The following is a 15,439-nucleotide window of genomic DNA, read 5'->3' as shown; positions in this document are numbered from 1 at the left end:
TAGTACGGGTTATGAGAGGGTATATTAAAAAAAATCACAATAAATTAAAGATATAGACAGGAAAGAGATTATAAATTGACATCTTTCACCTTAGAGTCAATTTCATAATATTTAATTAGATATAAAAACCTAACACTATTTGAACTTAAAGATACTATCATAATCCCTTACTATTCAGGCCAACCACTTTTTAATGTTTCAGAAATTGCAAGTGATTTAAAATAACTTCATGAATTGATAGAAACTAAAATTTGATTTTACATTATTGATAATTAACAATCACATTTCAATACATGAGCATCTTGTTTAATGATCATCAAAAGATAAGTCTGGAACATAAAAAGTGGCACTAAGATTAACAAGTGATCAATGCATTGTGTTATTTCAATGCCAAACACAGACAAACACTCAAATATTCAAACAAGACTTGAGAAAAACAACAATCAGAGTCTTAAACACACAAGGGTAAGAAATCCTGAGCATCATTTCAATGATCAATAATGAGTTCCAGCAACAAATAACGGGCCGTGAAGTTCCTACGAATAAACCAGTTACTGTTGCTGCACAGTGCTCTTGGATTGCAGTATCTGAACAAGCGGCCACAAGATGTCCAATCGGTGTACATTTTTGTTGTTTTCAACCTGAGACACAATTTCATCATCAACAATAATCACTTGATAGCATATCAACAATAAGGACATAAAAAATCCATGTTGCAGTTTCTATTCGACGATCTTGTTTAATACTAGTGAAATCTTACCTCAACAATAAAGCATATTAACATCTTCTCATCGCGAGTTTTTGTTGCACCCTTCAAAATTGTAAGGCCTAAGCTTCTTATGGCTTCTGCTATTTCCAGAAAATAGCTCCACTCTTCACATAGCATCTACGGCAAAAAGTCAGAATTAAAATAGAAAATGTATGCAATAGATGATTATGAGTCCAAACCAACTCCATTTTCTATGAGGAAGGTTTTTCATTTTGTACTTGTGTATTATAGTTTTTAATCAATAAATCAAATTGTAATTTTCAAGTCATACTCGTCCGTACCTCAACAAGCATCTGTCCATTCTTGCTAAGATTCTCCACTAATATTGAATGAACTTTTAGATGACCCCCTACCTCCATTGCCCAACTTGAACCCTGCTCACTACTAGAGGATCCATGAATGTCTGCTTCCACATGATGCAGCTGCGAAATTGCAGGAGTGTTAAAGAATGGAGAAAATTGTTTGCAGTATTGAACAAAGGCGAGAAATCATTCATTTTTTTCATACGAAAGACCAGAGGATATATTTCTCATATCCCTTTAAACCTTACCTTTGATTTAGAAAGAGCAAATTTTGTTAGCTTGTCAGCGTGCTTAGTTACGCTTTGCAGAAAGAGCATGTGCTTTATTGAGCGCTCCAGTAGTGAATCAATACTGCACTGTTGAAGTTAACACAAAATGTTTAGCCGCATGAACCAGAATTGCAACCATCACTAACCCAAAAAAGAGTAAGAAAAATACTACAGCACGATACCTTTGCACCATTTGGAACCAAATCTCTCAGCTCCTTAATTCGATCTTGGATCAGTTGCCTGTCTCTTGGACGAGGTCTGCAACTTTCTCCAGGTCTAGCCCTCTTCTTGCTGTTCTTAGATGGTTCAGATGACCGTTCGAGTGGCTCACTACAAGCACTAGGACATATAGAAGAAATGCCTTTAGATGACATAACACCGCATATCCCTGACGATGAGCTCAAACAATGGTGTTTTTCCTCTCTGAAAAGAGAAGGATGATCTATTGAATAGCTTTCTGGATTAACAGTATGCACATTTTGAATAGAAACTTCAGGTTTTTTGCCAGAACTTATTGCAGATTGCTTTGATCTATAAAATGATGATTCACTATTAACATCATTATTACTACTGTGACAAATGTTGGCCACCATTGCTTCCAAAAGATGCTCTGGAGTTGATTGACTAGTGTTAACTACATCTGGCACATCCGCAATTTTCACATCTTGATTAACCTGTGCCAGCATATCAAAATATTTACTCCCTTTCAAAGATGCTGGTCCAAGTGCTTCATGTAGTTCACAGCCAGCAGGAAAACTCAACTCTGTATAGGAGGTATCCTTGCCACAAGGCACAGTCCAAAACTCTGACTTTTCGCAGTGTTTACGAGACTTGTCACTTTCAGAAACATATGCATCAAGAAAATCTGTCGGAAAGCATGCAGAATCGACTCTGGCCTTTTCTGAATGGTGTATCAAATCATCGACGCCATCATTATTTATAACAGAATTGTTCAAAAATGATGATAGATTTTGTTCCGATTCCAATTTCATATTTTTGCAGCCATCACTGCTCCCTGCACACTCCCTCGCACTTAGAGGTTTTACCTCTCCAAATTTCGGATGCTCCACATTAATCATATCAAACGCCGACTGAAGCCAAATGGGACTCGCATCACTATTGAGCTCGGGTCCTTCGTGCTTGACCACATCATCGCCCATTTCCCAATATGCAGAATTAGTTGCACTGTTCCTCCCAGAACATTGAAGGGGCATCAAAACACCCACTGTTTCATTCGTCATGGATGCAGGCATAATATCTGAAGATGATTTTTCCTTCAAGATATCCTGCTGAAAAAAATAAGAAATGTAAACCTCATGATAATGCTCAAAACACTTTTGGTAATAAATAGTTATGACATGGTTCCACTTGCTTGCTATATTAGTGCACATGCAACAATGTTCATGCTCACATCCAATGTAGTCAAGCACGAGATCTTAAGTAGGATCGGTCGGCTTGTGCAAGATCGTAAAACTAGGATCATTAGCACGGCATGTAAGATCCTACCGAAGGGAATAATGGTAATTTCATATATATTTATACACAAACACACGGGAAAAAAACATGAAAATTATAATTCAGGCCCAAAAAGAAGGCAATCTTGCTTCAAAAAGCTTGATCTTGATCACAACGGCGATGAAAATGGTCTTTCTCTGATCGTAGCGCTCTCAGGCATCCTTGGCACGTAAGATTTTACGATCTTACGATCCAGCACTTGATCTTGGCTACACTGCCCACATCTGCACATCAATGCAGCATGCAGACACAGGCATACGGAGAGGAGGTGTGTGGAGGAAACAGATTAGCTGCATTAACTGTGTCATGCAGTTACTGAGCTCGACCATCCAATCTAAATCAATGATCGAGATCGTTTAAAATTGACTTAATGTATGTCTAAGTCGTTCGATCTCAAATTAATATCGATATTGACTACTGTGGAATAATTACTGCAGGCAATCCGGCTCCATGACAAAAGAACTGAATAAGCTTACCTGAGATGAAGAGCTCTTCAAACTACGTTGTATTTGACTAGGAATGTGGTCTATCAAGTAATCTTGAGTAGACAAAAAAAGATTTCTTATATGATTAATAACCCCCATATCTTCATTCACCTGCAGCAAGGGGTGGCAGAAGCAATGCAAATTGTCAAGTGTTTTACATGATAAATGAACTTCCACATGAGCTTATTATGTAAAAAAAAAAAAAATCAACTAATCATACCAAGGATAAATAAAAGCAAGTCATGAAATCTGAATGATCATGACACATTCAAGCAAAAGAGCACGAATAAATTTTAAATCACAACAAATACAAGGTCTGCTATGAATAGCATCGCGAGGAGATAGTATTTTGCTCAAGCTAGGGCAATAAACATTAAAAAGTACTCATCTTACTTTTATTAGAGAACCAAGCTGAACAACGCCGAGTGGGACTATAGACACAACAACAATTGTCTACAAGGAAAAGTAAAAGCTTTGTCAATGAAAAATATCAGTGCAGACAAAATAAAGTGATGCAGACTAAGACATTATTTTCTATCAAAGAATCTCTAGGTTTCTCGCAATATTATAGGATTTCAAAAAAATTTGGTTGCAACTAGTGAAAGAAGAACATTAACCCTATAATGGCTTGGTATCATTGTTTTCAATGATAAATCTATTATCACATGAACCATAGTTTTCCAAATATATCATCAACAATAAACTGTTCATTATCTTTGGTATCATTGTTGTCAATCGCGGATCACGGAAAATAGTGGTTTGTTCAAATTCCGCAACACAACTGTGCTACAACGCTGCTATAGCCGCTATTTGACAACATTTTGTACTATATAGCATGACGCCGGCGGTTTGTTCAAATTCTGCTATGCTATAGCGATATAGATGTTATTTAACCATACTGCTTGGTACTATTACTATTTGTACTGTGAGGCACTTCTAATTTCTAGATAGACATGCGAAGTTCACTCTTTCAATACTAAGAAACCAGTTATCTTACCCTAATTCCAGCAGAAAACTGAGTTTGCCACAAATCATCAAACTGAAAATCAAACCAAAAGGAAAAAAAGAATGAGAATAGTTCAAAGTTTAGTTAAATAGTAACATGTACTTGTCCAATACCAAGAAAATGAATACCATCAAATTTTTTAAGGCTGAGAGAGAAAGGACAATATTTAATAACAAGAATTCTCACCTCAAAAGACAAGCCAGAACTTGTTGCTTGATCATCTGCACAGATCCACCGTTGTTTTCCAGTAACAGCTACCTGTCCAACAACGCTGTACACATAGGATCTTAGGACACGCACTACATAAATGAAAGTTTCAAATCTCAAGTAAAATGCTACATTTGATTAATCATACCCTTCCCCTAATGAGTATACATTATATGACATTTTCGCCACAGCTAACCCCAAAGCCTCGTGCGAAAATTTCCCACCCTTAATCTGATCCAAGGTCTTTTGACCGTACTTATTTTCTGAAGAGTCGAAATAATCTGAATTGTCATAGTAAGCATCCTCCAATGTTAAGATCCTGCACCAACAAAAAAAGCACCACGTCCCAAAAATTTAAGGTAATACATAACAATTCTTTGTGCTAAGTGCATTAGTAACATACTCAAATGAGCAAAAGTTGTAGTAATAACATACATTGGATTTGGAGCACAATGTTTGAGCTTCCAAAAGATAGCATAATTCCAATGAGTATTGAAACAAAGACTTCTGAGTAGTTGATGTAAATTGTTACCCATCTTCTTCTTCCCTTTATAAAAACTTAGAAACCTTGAAACCTCCAAAAAAAGACGAAAAAACCCCCCAAATCCAATCACACAGAAAGAACCAATCAATCACCTTCCCCTAACTAGCTAGCTCCCTCTGTAAGACCCTCTTCCAGCTTGCTTCCTCCGCAACCCAGCTCGCCGTTTTAATGGCGGTTCTCTTCCAACAGTTTGTAATAGTAACACACGATCCCCACCCATCACTCACACCGCAAAATTCCCACCACCCCACCAACAAAAGCTTCAAACTTTACCTCACAGTCGTTAAATTAAACACAACCAAACCCTCAATTACACTGAAAAAACAAAACTTCTAGCACAACAAAATTTCCCAATAGCCATAAAATTAACGCGCATTTAAACAAACACCTTTCGTTCTTGACGCTTAATTCCAAAACTTAGCTTATATCCGATGACATATCAAAGCGTTTAAGGTTGTTGCGGTGCTGAATTTCTCTGAAATTGTGAAAGAATTTGCTAACAATGAAGATTTGTGATATTTATAAGGCAAATTCAGAAATTCTGCTTACCCTTTTCACAGAGAAAGAAAGAGAATGAGTTCACAAATGTTTCCAATTTCTGAGAAGAAAGTGAAGAAGCAAATGAGTGAAATAATGTCTATGGTGGAAGAGAAGAGTGTGTGAGTTTTCTATTTTCTAGTTGAAAATTTTAACACTTTGCCCAACTTTTAATCTCAACCGTCCGATTTATCTAAAATGATGTAAAAATGCTCTTTAATAATTTAATCCCGACAAAATAAATAGAGATTATATTTAATTAATCGTGGCAATATGTATAGACTGTTTTACATATCTTCAAATAAGGTTCTGATTAATTTAAAAATCTGTTTAAATTTTTGAATTCTTTACTAAATGAAAAGATGAAACAATTTTTTTTACTTTGAAGAGTGATAAGGGAAAAAGTTCCAAAGGGAACTCCATTTGGATTAGAGGCTAATTAGAGGTGGGTATTTAACATTAAGAAACACCATTAAGGAAAATCCAAAAAGAAGAATCCAATTGAGTAATGACTTTATGGTGGTGAGAATGGATGGCCAACAACATGATATAAAATTGAGGACATGCTTCCTTATCTTTCCTTCAAGTTCTCAATCCTTTCTTTGACATTCTAGTAAAAGGAGTCTCTTTATTTACCTACTTTTTCAACAATGGTCTTATTTGTAAAAGGAAAACAATCATCTTATTGCCCTAAAGTTATCACACCTTCAACCTCCACATTGTTTCATCATATATAATTATAAATGTTTATTTTCATGACAATTCCATGAAGTCAAGATGTTTATAGTTGCTTCTTAGACAAGAGAAGTAAATGGTGTTTTAGGCTGTCACGTTTTTATAGAATTGGATAAACACTTGGATTGCACCACCGACTTCAAATTGGAAAATGTCATGTGGATGTTGGTTATTTTTCTTTCTCTTTTTTTACTTTTATTTAACTCAAATTTTATGATACTCAACTAATTATAGAAACTCAAAAATAATAAGAGTAATTGGATGAGATTATAGAGAAATTTATCTTAATAGAAAATTTTACCGAATCATCCTTACCTTAAAATATTAGTCTTTAGAATTGTGTATAAAAGATATGTAATTTATAAAAAAAAATAATATAAAAAAAAACACTTACAATTAATATTTTAAAAATTAGATCGAATTGGGCTATTCAATCAAGTGGAACAAGATGAATCTATCAACCTTTTAAAATTATTAATGGATCAAAATTGGAAAAAATCAGATTAAATCGTCCAAAATCATTCGAACCAAAAAATCAGAGTCAGATCGCTAAAATCACAAAAAATCCATCAAATTGACCTTTTTTTTAAGTTTAATAAGTCAATATCAAAACTTAACATACATTTCTCAATCACAAAAAAAAAAGAATTATGTGTTTTTTTACAACTATACAAATTTCTATATTTTGTCACTCCGTTATAGTTTTTCTTTCAACCAGACTTCATGATCATGTCTTCTCTTTCAAACATAATCACGTTATCCAACTTAATATTGTTTGTCGTTCAAGTCAATATTGTTTGTTGTTGTCAATTATTATTTGTTTGTCATAGTTCAACCTGAATTCGCTTTTTGTTGTTTAATTAAGTATATTATATTGTTTAATTTTGGTATTCTATCTTATTTAATTTAAGTACATTTATTATTAGTTATTATGTTTTATTATTTTAATTTGATTTGAATTAGTTTAACTTATTTTATTATAATTTTTTTATTTGTTCAAATTATTCTTAAATGAAGGTTGAAATGAAGTGTCTAACTATGTTATGTTATTATATGTACTATCAACATCATTGTATTAAGTTTGTAATAAAATTTTGAAATATTTATTTTATTAAGTTGTGAACATATGATTATGTCTGACATATCTATAAAATTTAGTTTCATATTACTAATTTATATAATAAATAGTTTGACCGTAGGTTTAACTAGTTGAACCAATTGAATCTTAAATCGAAAGTTGTTTCGATTTGAGATGACATTCAGCAAGATGGTTCTTGACCTATGATGATTTTTGTTGTATTTCTTTTGTTGGTCACTCATCTTGCTTCTTTACAACTTATCACCATTTGTATCTAGGAGATGTGTATAGTCAGTCATCTATGACCATATCCCACAAGTTTGAATCATAATCAAGGAAGAAGTTTCGATTCTATACTTCCAATAATCAAACTTGTCTCCATCAAAGACTGGATGTTTAATAGAGTAGTGATCGTTTTCATTGTTGATAGCTGTCATATTGTGTTTCAAAAACATGATCTTTTACTGACACAGTTAAGTGTTTGATATAAAATAATCAACACCATAATCAAAGTTTTGATATCAACAGAAGGTTCAAGAAACACAAGAAATGGGAGTTTTTAATTGGGTTTCTAGATTAAAAAAAATTTGCTACCCAAGAACACAAACAATAAAGATTCAACAAGGATAAAAGACATAAATACTTTTATCCTGATTCGTTGTTAACTAAGTTACGTCTAGTCCATCCGCCAGAGTGATTTTGCATTTCCAATAAGGACTTAATCTTAATCAAAGACTTGATTATAAACTCAAAGATAACATGTCTAAGACTTCTTGAGAATCCTAACTATAACCTAGTCTTTCAAGGTATATAACCAAAGGTTAAGAATACAAGATTGTATTTATAAAGTTGCTTCTAAAATAAGCAGATACACAAATTAAAAATAGTGATTACACTTAAGATATATATTCAAGAAAGTGTTCTAAGAGAATGAATGTGATATTTTTCTTAGCGTGGAACACTTCTTTATTTCTTTCTCCTATGTGTTATCTTTTTCAAACTTCCAATACCTCTTTATATAGAAGGTGAATAGATTCGTTGAATAGTGGAATTAGAATATCTTTAATATCACAAATATATAAAGGTGCTTGATTATACAACAATACAATGACGCTTACAGCATAGAGTGGGTGAGAGGATGGGACGAGAGGAACCATGTTGATACAATAGTACAATCATATTTTCCTAATTTTCAGAGTATTTGAAATGATATTTGATTTTATACTGATTGTTCTCTTGCCACGTGTTCTTCTTTTAGTCATTAAATTCTAGTCAAAGGCTTTGTATTTAAGTTGATGAAGTTTGAATAGAGTTCAGAGTATGTCTTTAAAATATGGTGAAAATGAGACTTCAAAATATAGAGAGTTCAAAGTCCTGAGAATTCAGAGGCTTGAATTATCATATTCTTTATCAGAGTTATTCTAGATAGATTCTTGCAGAAGTATTGACTTGGTAATCAAGATGTTTGACTTTCTTTTAAAACACGCCTTCGTTTCTGTTTTTGGTTCAGAGTGTGTATATAGTTCAAAGTATGGGTGTTCAAAATCAAACTGTCCTAACCGCAAACCAAAACGAAACTGCAAAAAAAAATATTTGGTTAGGATGTGTTCGGGCCATTTATTAACAAAATGCACAGTTTGATTCAGTTTGCGGTTTTTATTTTGCAAAACGAACCAAACCGAAACAAACCACATTATGTTACAACCAAAACATCACTTATCCCACATCCAATCAAAAACTCAAACCTATTATGTCTTAGCCTTATGATTATGAACGATTTTCTCTTACTCACACTTAAGGTTTCAGTTTTAGCCTTCTCAAATCTCTTGTAGTAGTACCACGCCTTCTTCTCACCTTCTTTGTCATGTATATCTTGCATCATTTGCTCCAATCTCTCATATCTTATGTTCTTTCTTTTTTATCTTCTCATTTTTATGCTTATGTTGTATGTTTCAATTACGTTCTATCGCACATTTCTTCTCTATCTTTTACTTTCTTTCTTTTTCATCTTCTCTAATTTATCATCTCCTTTGTCTTTTTCTATTTTATTATAATGTTTTTGATATTATTATGCTACTATTTTATTTTATTTTTATTCCACTTTTGTCTAATCTGAGTTTTGTATATTGAATGGAGAGTTATTGTCCAAATATGATGAGTTTTAGTGTCATTTGGTAATGTATGAATGACTAAACACAAAGTATGCATGGATCAATAAAAATATTGTAAAAAACCCGAACCAACCCAAACCGTATTTGTTTGGTTTAGTTTTATTTTTAAAAGACAACTGAACCAAACCAAACCACACACTTTTAGCGTCAAAACCGCCCAAACTACGCCGCGAACACTCCTAGTTCAGAGTCAGGTTCGTCTAGAGTTGACTTCTTCAGAGTCATAATTGTTTTTCTTTGATCTGCATACTTAACAAAATAATTAGAGTACAAAATTATTCTCTATACATATTATATTTTGTTATCATCAAAACTCAAGGTTAGTTGCAGAGTCAAACTTGTTCCAATATTATCCTAGTATTAAAATCTTTCCAGGTTATTGGTTAGCCAATGTAAAACCAAGGTTTAAGGTTCGTGAGCTTAGCCCGTAGTAAAAGCTTACACATTTTGTTTAGAATCTTGAAGACTAACCGCTCCAAAATTCTTATAGGAAGAAGACTAACCTCTTCGATCTACCATTTATAAAAAGAGGACTAACCGCTTCAATCAACTGTTTGGAAGAGAAGAATCAAAATGCTATATTCCAAGTCTTGTTGTTTTTGTTGGAAGTCAACCATTTTCCTTGTATAAGGGGGTTCATGAGTATGACCTACTAAAAGCTCTCAAAGTGTATTCGATACTTTTAAGATCAATTCTTGGGGAGAAGAGTGGATCGTTTTCTTATTTGACCGAACCTATATAATTTTCGGTGTTCTTTATTTCCCTTAACTCTTTATTTTTCGCAATTTACATTTTGCAATTTATTTTCCGCTGCTTAAATAATTGAACGTTTTCAAAATATTTTTAAACTTTGATTACATTCCGAAAAGTTTTTCAAAACTAAGTTTTTGTGAACCACACAATTAAAACCCCTCTTGTGTGTGAAGTCATATGTCTAACAACCTTAACCAGGGCAGACACAACCTTCAATGTGAACAAAACATGTCAATTCATGTCCTCTTCCATTGTCTCTCATTGGTTTTTTGTGAAAATAATATTGAGGTATCGTAGTGAAACTCTCTCTCTCTCTCTCTCTCTCTGTCTCTCTCTCTCTCTCTCTCTCATGGATTTTTTCTATCTTCTTATACCTCAGCTCGAAAATTCTCTGAGAGCCTATTGTGACTAATATTGGGCAAGTGAGCCAGATAATCGAAGATCCACTTTTGACTCTTGCATTTATTTGGACTAAACTTTGTGTCACGGAATTCCAAGAAGCCGCTTTTTCTTGCTCAATATAATGAAGCGGCGGAGTATCAGGCCTTGGCTCACACCACCTCTGAATTACTTTGATTGAAATCTCTACTAATTGTGTCGTGCATTCCCTTATTTCCACCTACACTCGTATGTGACAACTTAGGTACATATCTGATGTCCCACAATCCAACTCAGGACCGGCCCAGTGCAGGTGCAATATGTGTTACAACACTGGGTCCCAAATATTGGAGGGCCTATTTTTTTTATTTGTAAAAAAGTACATTTTACACCTAATTTTTTTAATAACATGTGTAAAATCATTGTTTATTTTTAAAATCTATTTTACACCTATTTCTTAAAAAGAGGTGTAAAATCATAATTTATTTTTAAAATCTAGGTATTTTTATCGATTTTAAAAAAAAACAGTATAAATTAATATGTTTAAGCCTATTTTTTAACTTATATATCTCTGAATTGATTGGATGGACATTGTTCATATAATAGACACATTAACTAAATCGCTTGACACATCTGTGTTTCAAGAAGTTAATTACAAGTTCAACCTCATGTCTTGAAATCCCCAATAAACTTTTTGTGAGGGAGTATTAGAATTAAGTTATTGATATGAATTTAGTAAGATGCACAGGTTGTTATTCATTATAGTAAACTAAGTATGTTATGTAGTACAATAAAACTAGTATATAAACTTAGTCTCATTCAATCAATACAATATAAAACTCACAGTGAAAAACTCTCTTCATTATTTTAAGACTATAGATATAATTTTAAATCTGCAAGCATTTAAATAGTTTATAAACAGATCCTCGTAAACATTTAAATAATTTGTATAAGTATAAGAACCTAAACAAAGGTCTTAATTAATTAAAATAATTTAAAAGCTTATGAACTTGTACTTATAAATTACTAACAAATTCTAAGATCAAAATACAAACTTTTTAAATTCAAAGACTTATTTTTTAAAATCAAATAATTCAAGGATCAATATAATTACAATACATTTTGTAATAATTTTTTTTTAAAAACTTTTTTATATTGTTAATTTATAAATATTAATTATATATTTACATTAATTCAAAATATAAATAAATATTGTTTTAAGAAATTAAACTCTATACAAATAATCTACAATCATTATATCGGACTCTAAATTAACCGTTTACATTCATTCAATTTAACTATTACAAAACAATTTAGATATTTCATTCACCCGATTAAAATTATTTTATTTATTAAAAAAGTAACTAATATTATTGAAAACTTTTTCAATTAAAGAAAAATTTCATGATAGTGCTACTTTATTTGCTTTCCCTTTTTTTGCTTAACATGGTTTGGAGCCAACATGATCCTAAATAGATATTGTAGCTTAACTTTTGGCTAACAAGTAATCTAATCAACAAAGGTTGACTCCTCACCCTCCAAACTAATGAGTAGTGTGTTTCATTTCATTATGTTTTCACACTCCATTCATTACTCTCTTTCACTAGGTCAATAACGATGGCCATATCAAAATGCAACACCTTCTTAAATACTAGTATTACTTCATATAGGTAATGTAATATAATAACTACAGCCGTTAAAGCATGGTCCAAAACATGTTGCGACTTTCACTTAAGTGGCAAAATGAAATTACTATTTACTCTCTCTCAAATCAACATTTCAAATTGGTTAAAATAACTCATTGTACATGCAAAAATATTTGAATATATATATATATATATATATATATATATATATATATATATATATATATATATATATATATATATATATATATATATATATATATATATATATATATATATATATATATATATATATACTACTACTAAAAATAACACATGTCATGTCAGACGCCTCGATTACAATGTTGAGGTAACGAATGGTGACATGAAAAATGAAAATTTTACCCATCAGTTAAAAAATAACTGAGAGGTTAATTTAAATGATCATGAATTCGAATCCCAACAATAACTTTTTTATATTTTCTAAATTAACATCATATACCTCTCGATTTAATAATAAAACCGATGATATATATATATATATATATATATATATATATATATATATATATATATATATATATATATATATATATATATATATATATATATATATATATATATATATATATATATATATATATTGTTTATATCGAATATTAAAATAAAAACATATAACAAATTTTGAATATGATTCATCGTCATTCGCTGTCAATGAAGAATAAATGTTGGATCCTCATTTCATTGAATCTTGGAGAAGATCAAATATTGGATGCGATATATTCTCTATGGATTTTGCATTCGTTTGTTTCTGATATAAAAAAAAGTTAGATAAATAAAATAAATATTCATATTATGTTATAATACAAACCTTGAACCAATTTTTTTCCGCACTCTCATCAACCACATATTAAATAAACCTAAATTTTTTCTGTTCTTGCAATCTATCACATTGATATTTTTACTTTGTAATATCTCATGACACTCTAATTAAACATAGAGGGTTTCACAATAATGTTTAGGTTTCTTGTGGATTCACTACTATCAAATTTTAATATCCATAATGCTTTTACAATTAGGGTTTTAGGTTTCACAAGGATCATTAATTGCAGTGTCTTGAACGTTGATACTCTGTAAATGAACGACAAAGATTTGTTTAAGAACGGTGAAGAAACTGAATAAACACGCTTATATTTTACCTCAGTTATTACTAAAAATCGAGGCAAAATATGTTTCAAATAAAAAAATAATAAAATATGTTTCAACTCAAGTGTCACACACCTTTCAGTTTTTATTAAAAATCGAGGGAAAATCGTTTTTTTTATATATTTACATTTTTTAGACAAAATATTAAAATAAATTGTTTAAACAAATCAAAAGTTTGACAATGAATTCTTGGAGAATAATTTATTTTATAATTTCATGGCAAATGCTTTCACAAGAAAGAGAAAATTTATTTTCTTTGATTGACAAAATAGGAAGGTTATTACAAAAATACAACAACAACATCAACAACATTATGTGAGATAAATTGAAAGAGCGGAAAAAAAGTATTTTGTTCAATGTTGAAATATTGAAAAAAAATTATGTCTTATAATCCATCCCAAATAATGATGGGTAAGATTTTGGAACGGCTACGTATAAGTTAGTTTAGAGTGAAATTTAATTGAATCCATCAATTATTAAATATAGTCGAAGGAATAGATCATTAATTTAAAAATTAAAAATACAATATAAAGAAAGATACGATTTTTAAAGAAATAAAAACATAAACGGCTGATATTGCGATTTGAAGAATGTTCTAAAATATTCTCCCCTCGATTTTATTTAAAAACTGAGAAAATATGTGATATTTATTAAAGCATAATATAAAACATGAAGTGATTTGCATTTTATCATAAATTATGTTATTTAGTAGTGAAGTCATGAGTTTAAAACTAAATACATAATAATGTCTAAAAAAATTATTAATAAAATTAGTATGATATTTGAGAAATTAGTCTATGCTACTATTAAATGTACAGAATATTCAATTTCTACGGAGAAAAAAAAGTGATTGTCAGCGTTAAATATCAATTATAATATTCTATTTGCCTTTAATATTAATATCAACGGTATAGAGAATTATTGATATTACACTTGACTCAAGATGGGGTCATTCACGATCTTGTATCGGACAAAAAAAGATATGATGGTAATTAATTTTGAATGACAATGCTAGTTAATTGTGATTGTCTCTTTGTTAATTATGATATAAACTGTTAATAATGAAATATTTGAGCAATAGTTTTGTCCTCAAACTATTCAACATTTCTTTGTGTAAGCAATCATGTAAATGAGAAAATGTTCTCCACTACACATCTGCAAAGCACTAGCCGCCAATCTTGGATATGGAAATTAATGATGGTAAAATTAAAATTCTTCAAACTTGGTTCATCAATAAGATCTGGTGGTTCAACATGAAAATTATGAAAAATAATAATAAGAAAACATATATTCAAATTTGAAGAAAAAAAATGGAAAGGAGTTGATAAATTTTAGGAAGATATGGGTCAATATGAAATAAAATGTTGGATGGAGGCGCAAGATGATATTAATCATCTCATAAACCGAAAGAGTATCACCAATACTTGTCTTTCCTCATGCAATTATGACACCATGCATTAAACATTATGATAATTGATTGCATATAAACCTTTGTTCTCACTTAACTTTGCTAATGAGAAACCAAAATCCTCCTTTAGGGGTGGAAATGTTTTTTTTAAGGGAATTGAATGCCTAGAGTAGAGGTGGAAATAGGCACTTTAGAGGTTTAAATTTGTCTTATCAAGTTTGGTTTATGGTTTGTTATAGATTTTTTTTTTGACTTTTTAAAAGTTCAACCAATTTTTTTAAGTTTATTTAAAAATCCATTTTACTTTTAAATATATTACATGTTTTTTATATATTATTTATTTTATTTTATAATAAATATGTATATATAAGTTGATCTATCAAGTTTCAGAAGTTTTTTTAATAGTATAAGATTGGCCTATTTAATTAAATATATTTTTTTAAAAGTCTAA

General features: G+C 30.8%; 1 protein-coding gene across 2 annotated transcripts; it reads right to left on the bottom strand.

The window, feature by feature from the left end:
- Positions 1-234: 234 nt before the first annotated feature.
- On the bottom strand, positions 235-5,868 carry LOC127126068 (transcription factor EMB1444). Of its 2 annotated transcripts, none has more exons than XM_051054917.1 (11): positions 4,989-5,868; positions 4,702-4,872; positions 4,533-4,617; positions 4,338-4,379; positions 3,734-3,793; positions 3,332-3,451; positions 1,523-2,626; positions 1,320-1,427; positions 1,051-1,191; positions 761-886; positions 235-641 (listed from the first exon to the last, which is right to left on the bottom strand). In XM_051054917.1, the coding sequence occupies exons 1-11, from the start codon at positions 5,087-5,089 to the stop codon at positions 552-554; spliced, it is 2,148 nt and encodes a 715-aa protein (XP_050910874.1). In that variant the 5' UTR covers positions 5,090-5,868; the 3' UTR covers positions 235-551. The 2 variants fall into 2 exon arrangements, with proteins under 2 accessions (XP_050910874.1, XP_050910873.1); XM_051054916.1 differs by having other exon boundaries at positions 1,523-2,629; positions 4,989-5,867.
- Positions 5,869-15,439: the final 9,571 nt, after the last annotated feature.

The sequence above is a fragment of the Lathyrus oleraceus genome, chromosome 3, assembly GCF_024323335.1.
Source record: "Lathyrus oleraceus cultivar Zhongwan6 chromosome 3, CAAS_Psat_ZW6_1.0, whole genome shotgun sequence".
In the NCBI taxonomy this organism is placed as follows: domain Eukaryota; kingdom Viridiplantae; phylum Streptophyta; class Magnoliopsida; order Fabales; family Fabaceae; genus Lathyrus; species Lathyrus oleraceus.
This window is presented reverse-complemented; position numbering and strand designations above follow the sequence as displayed.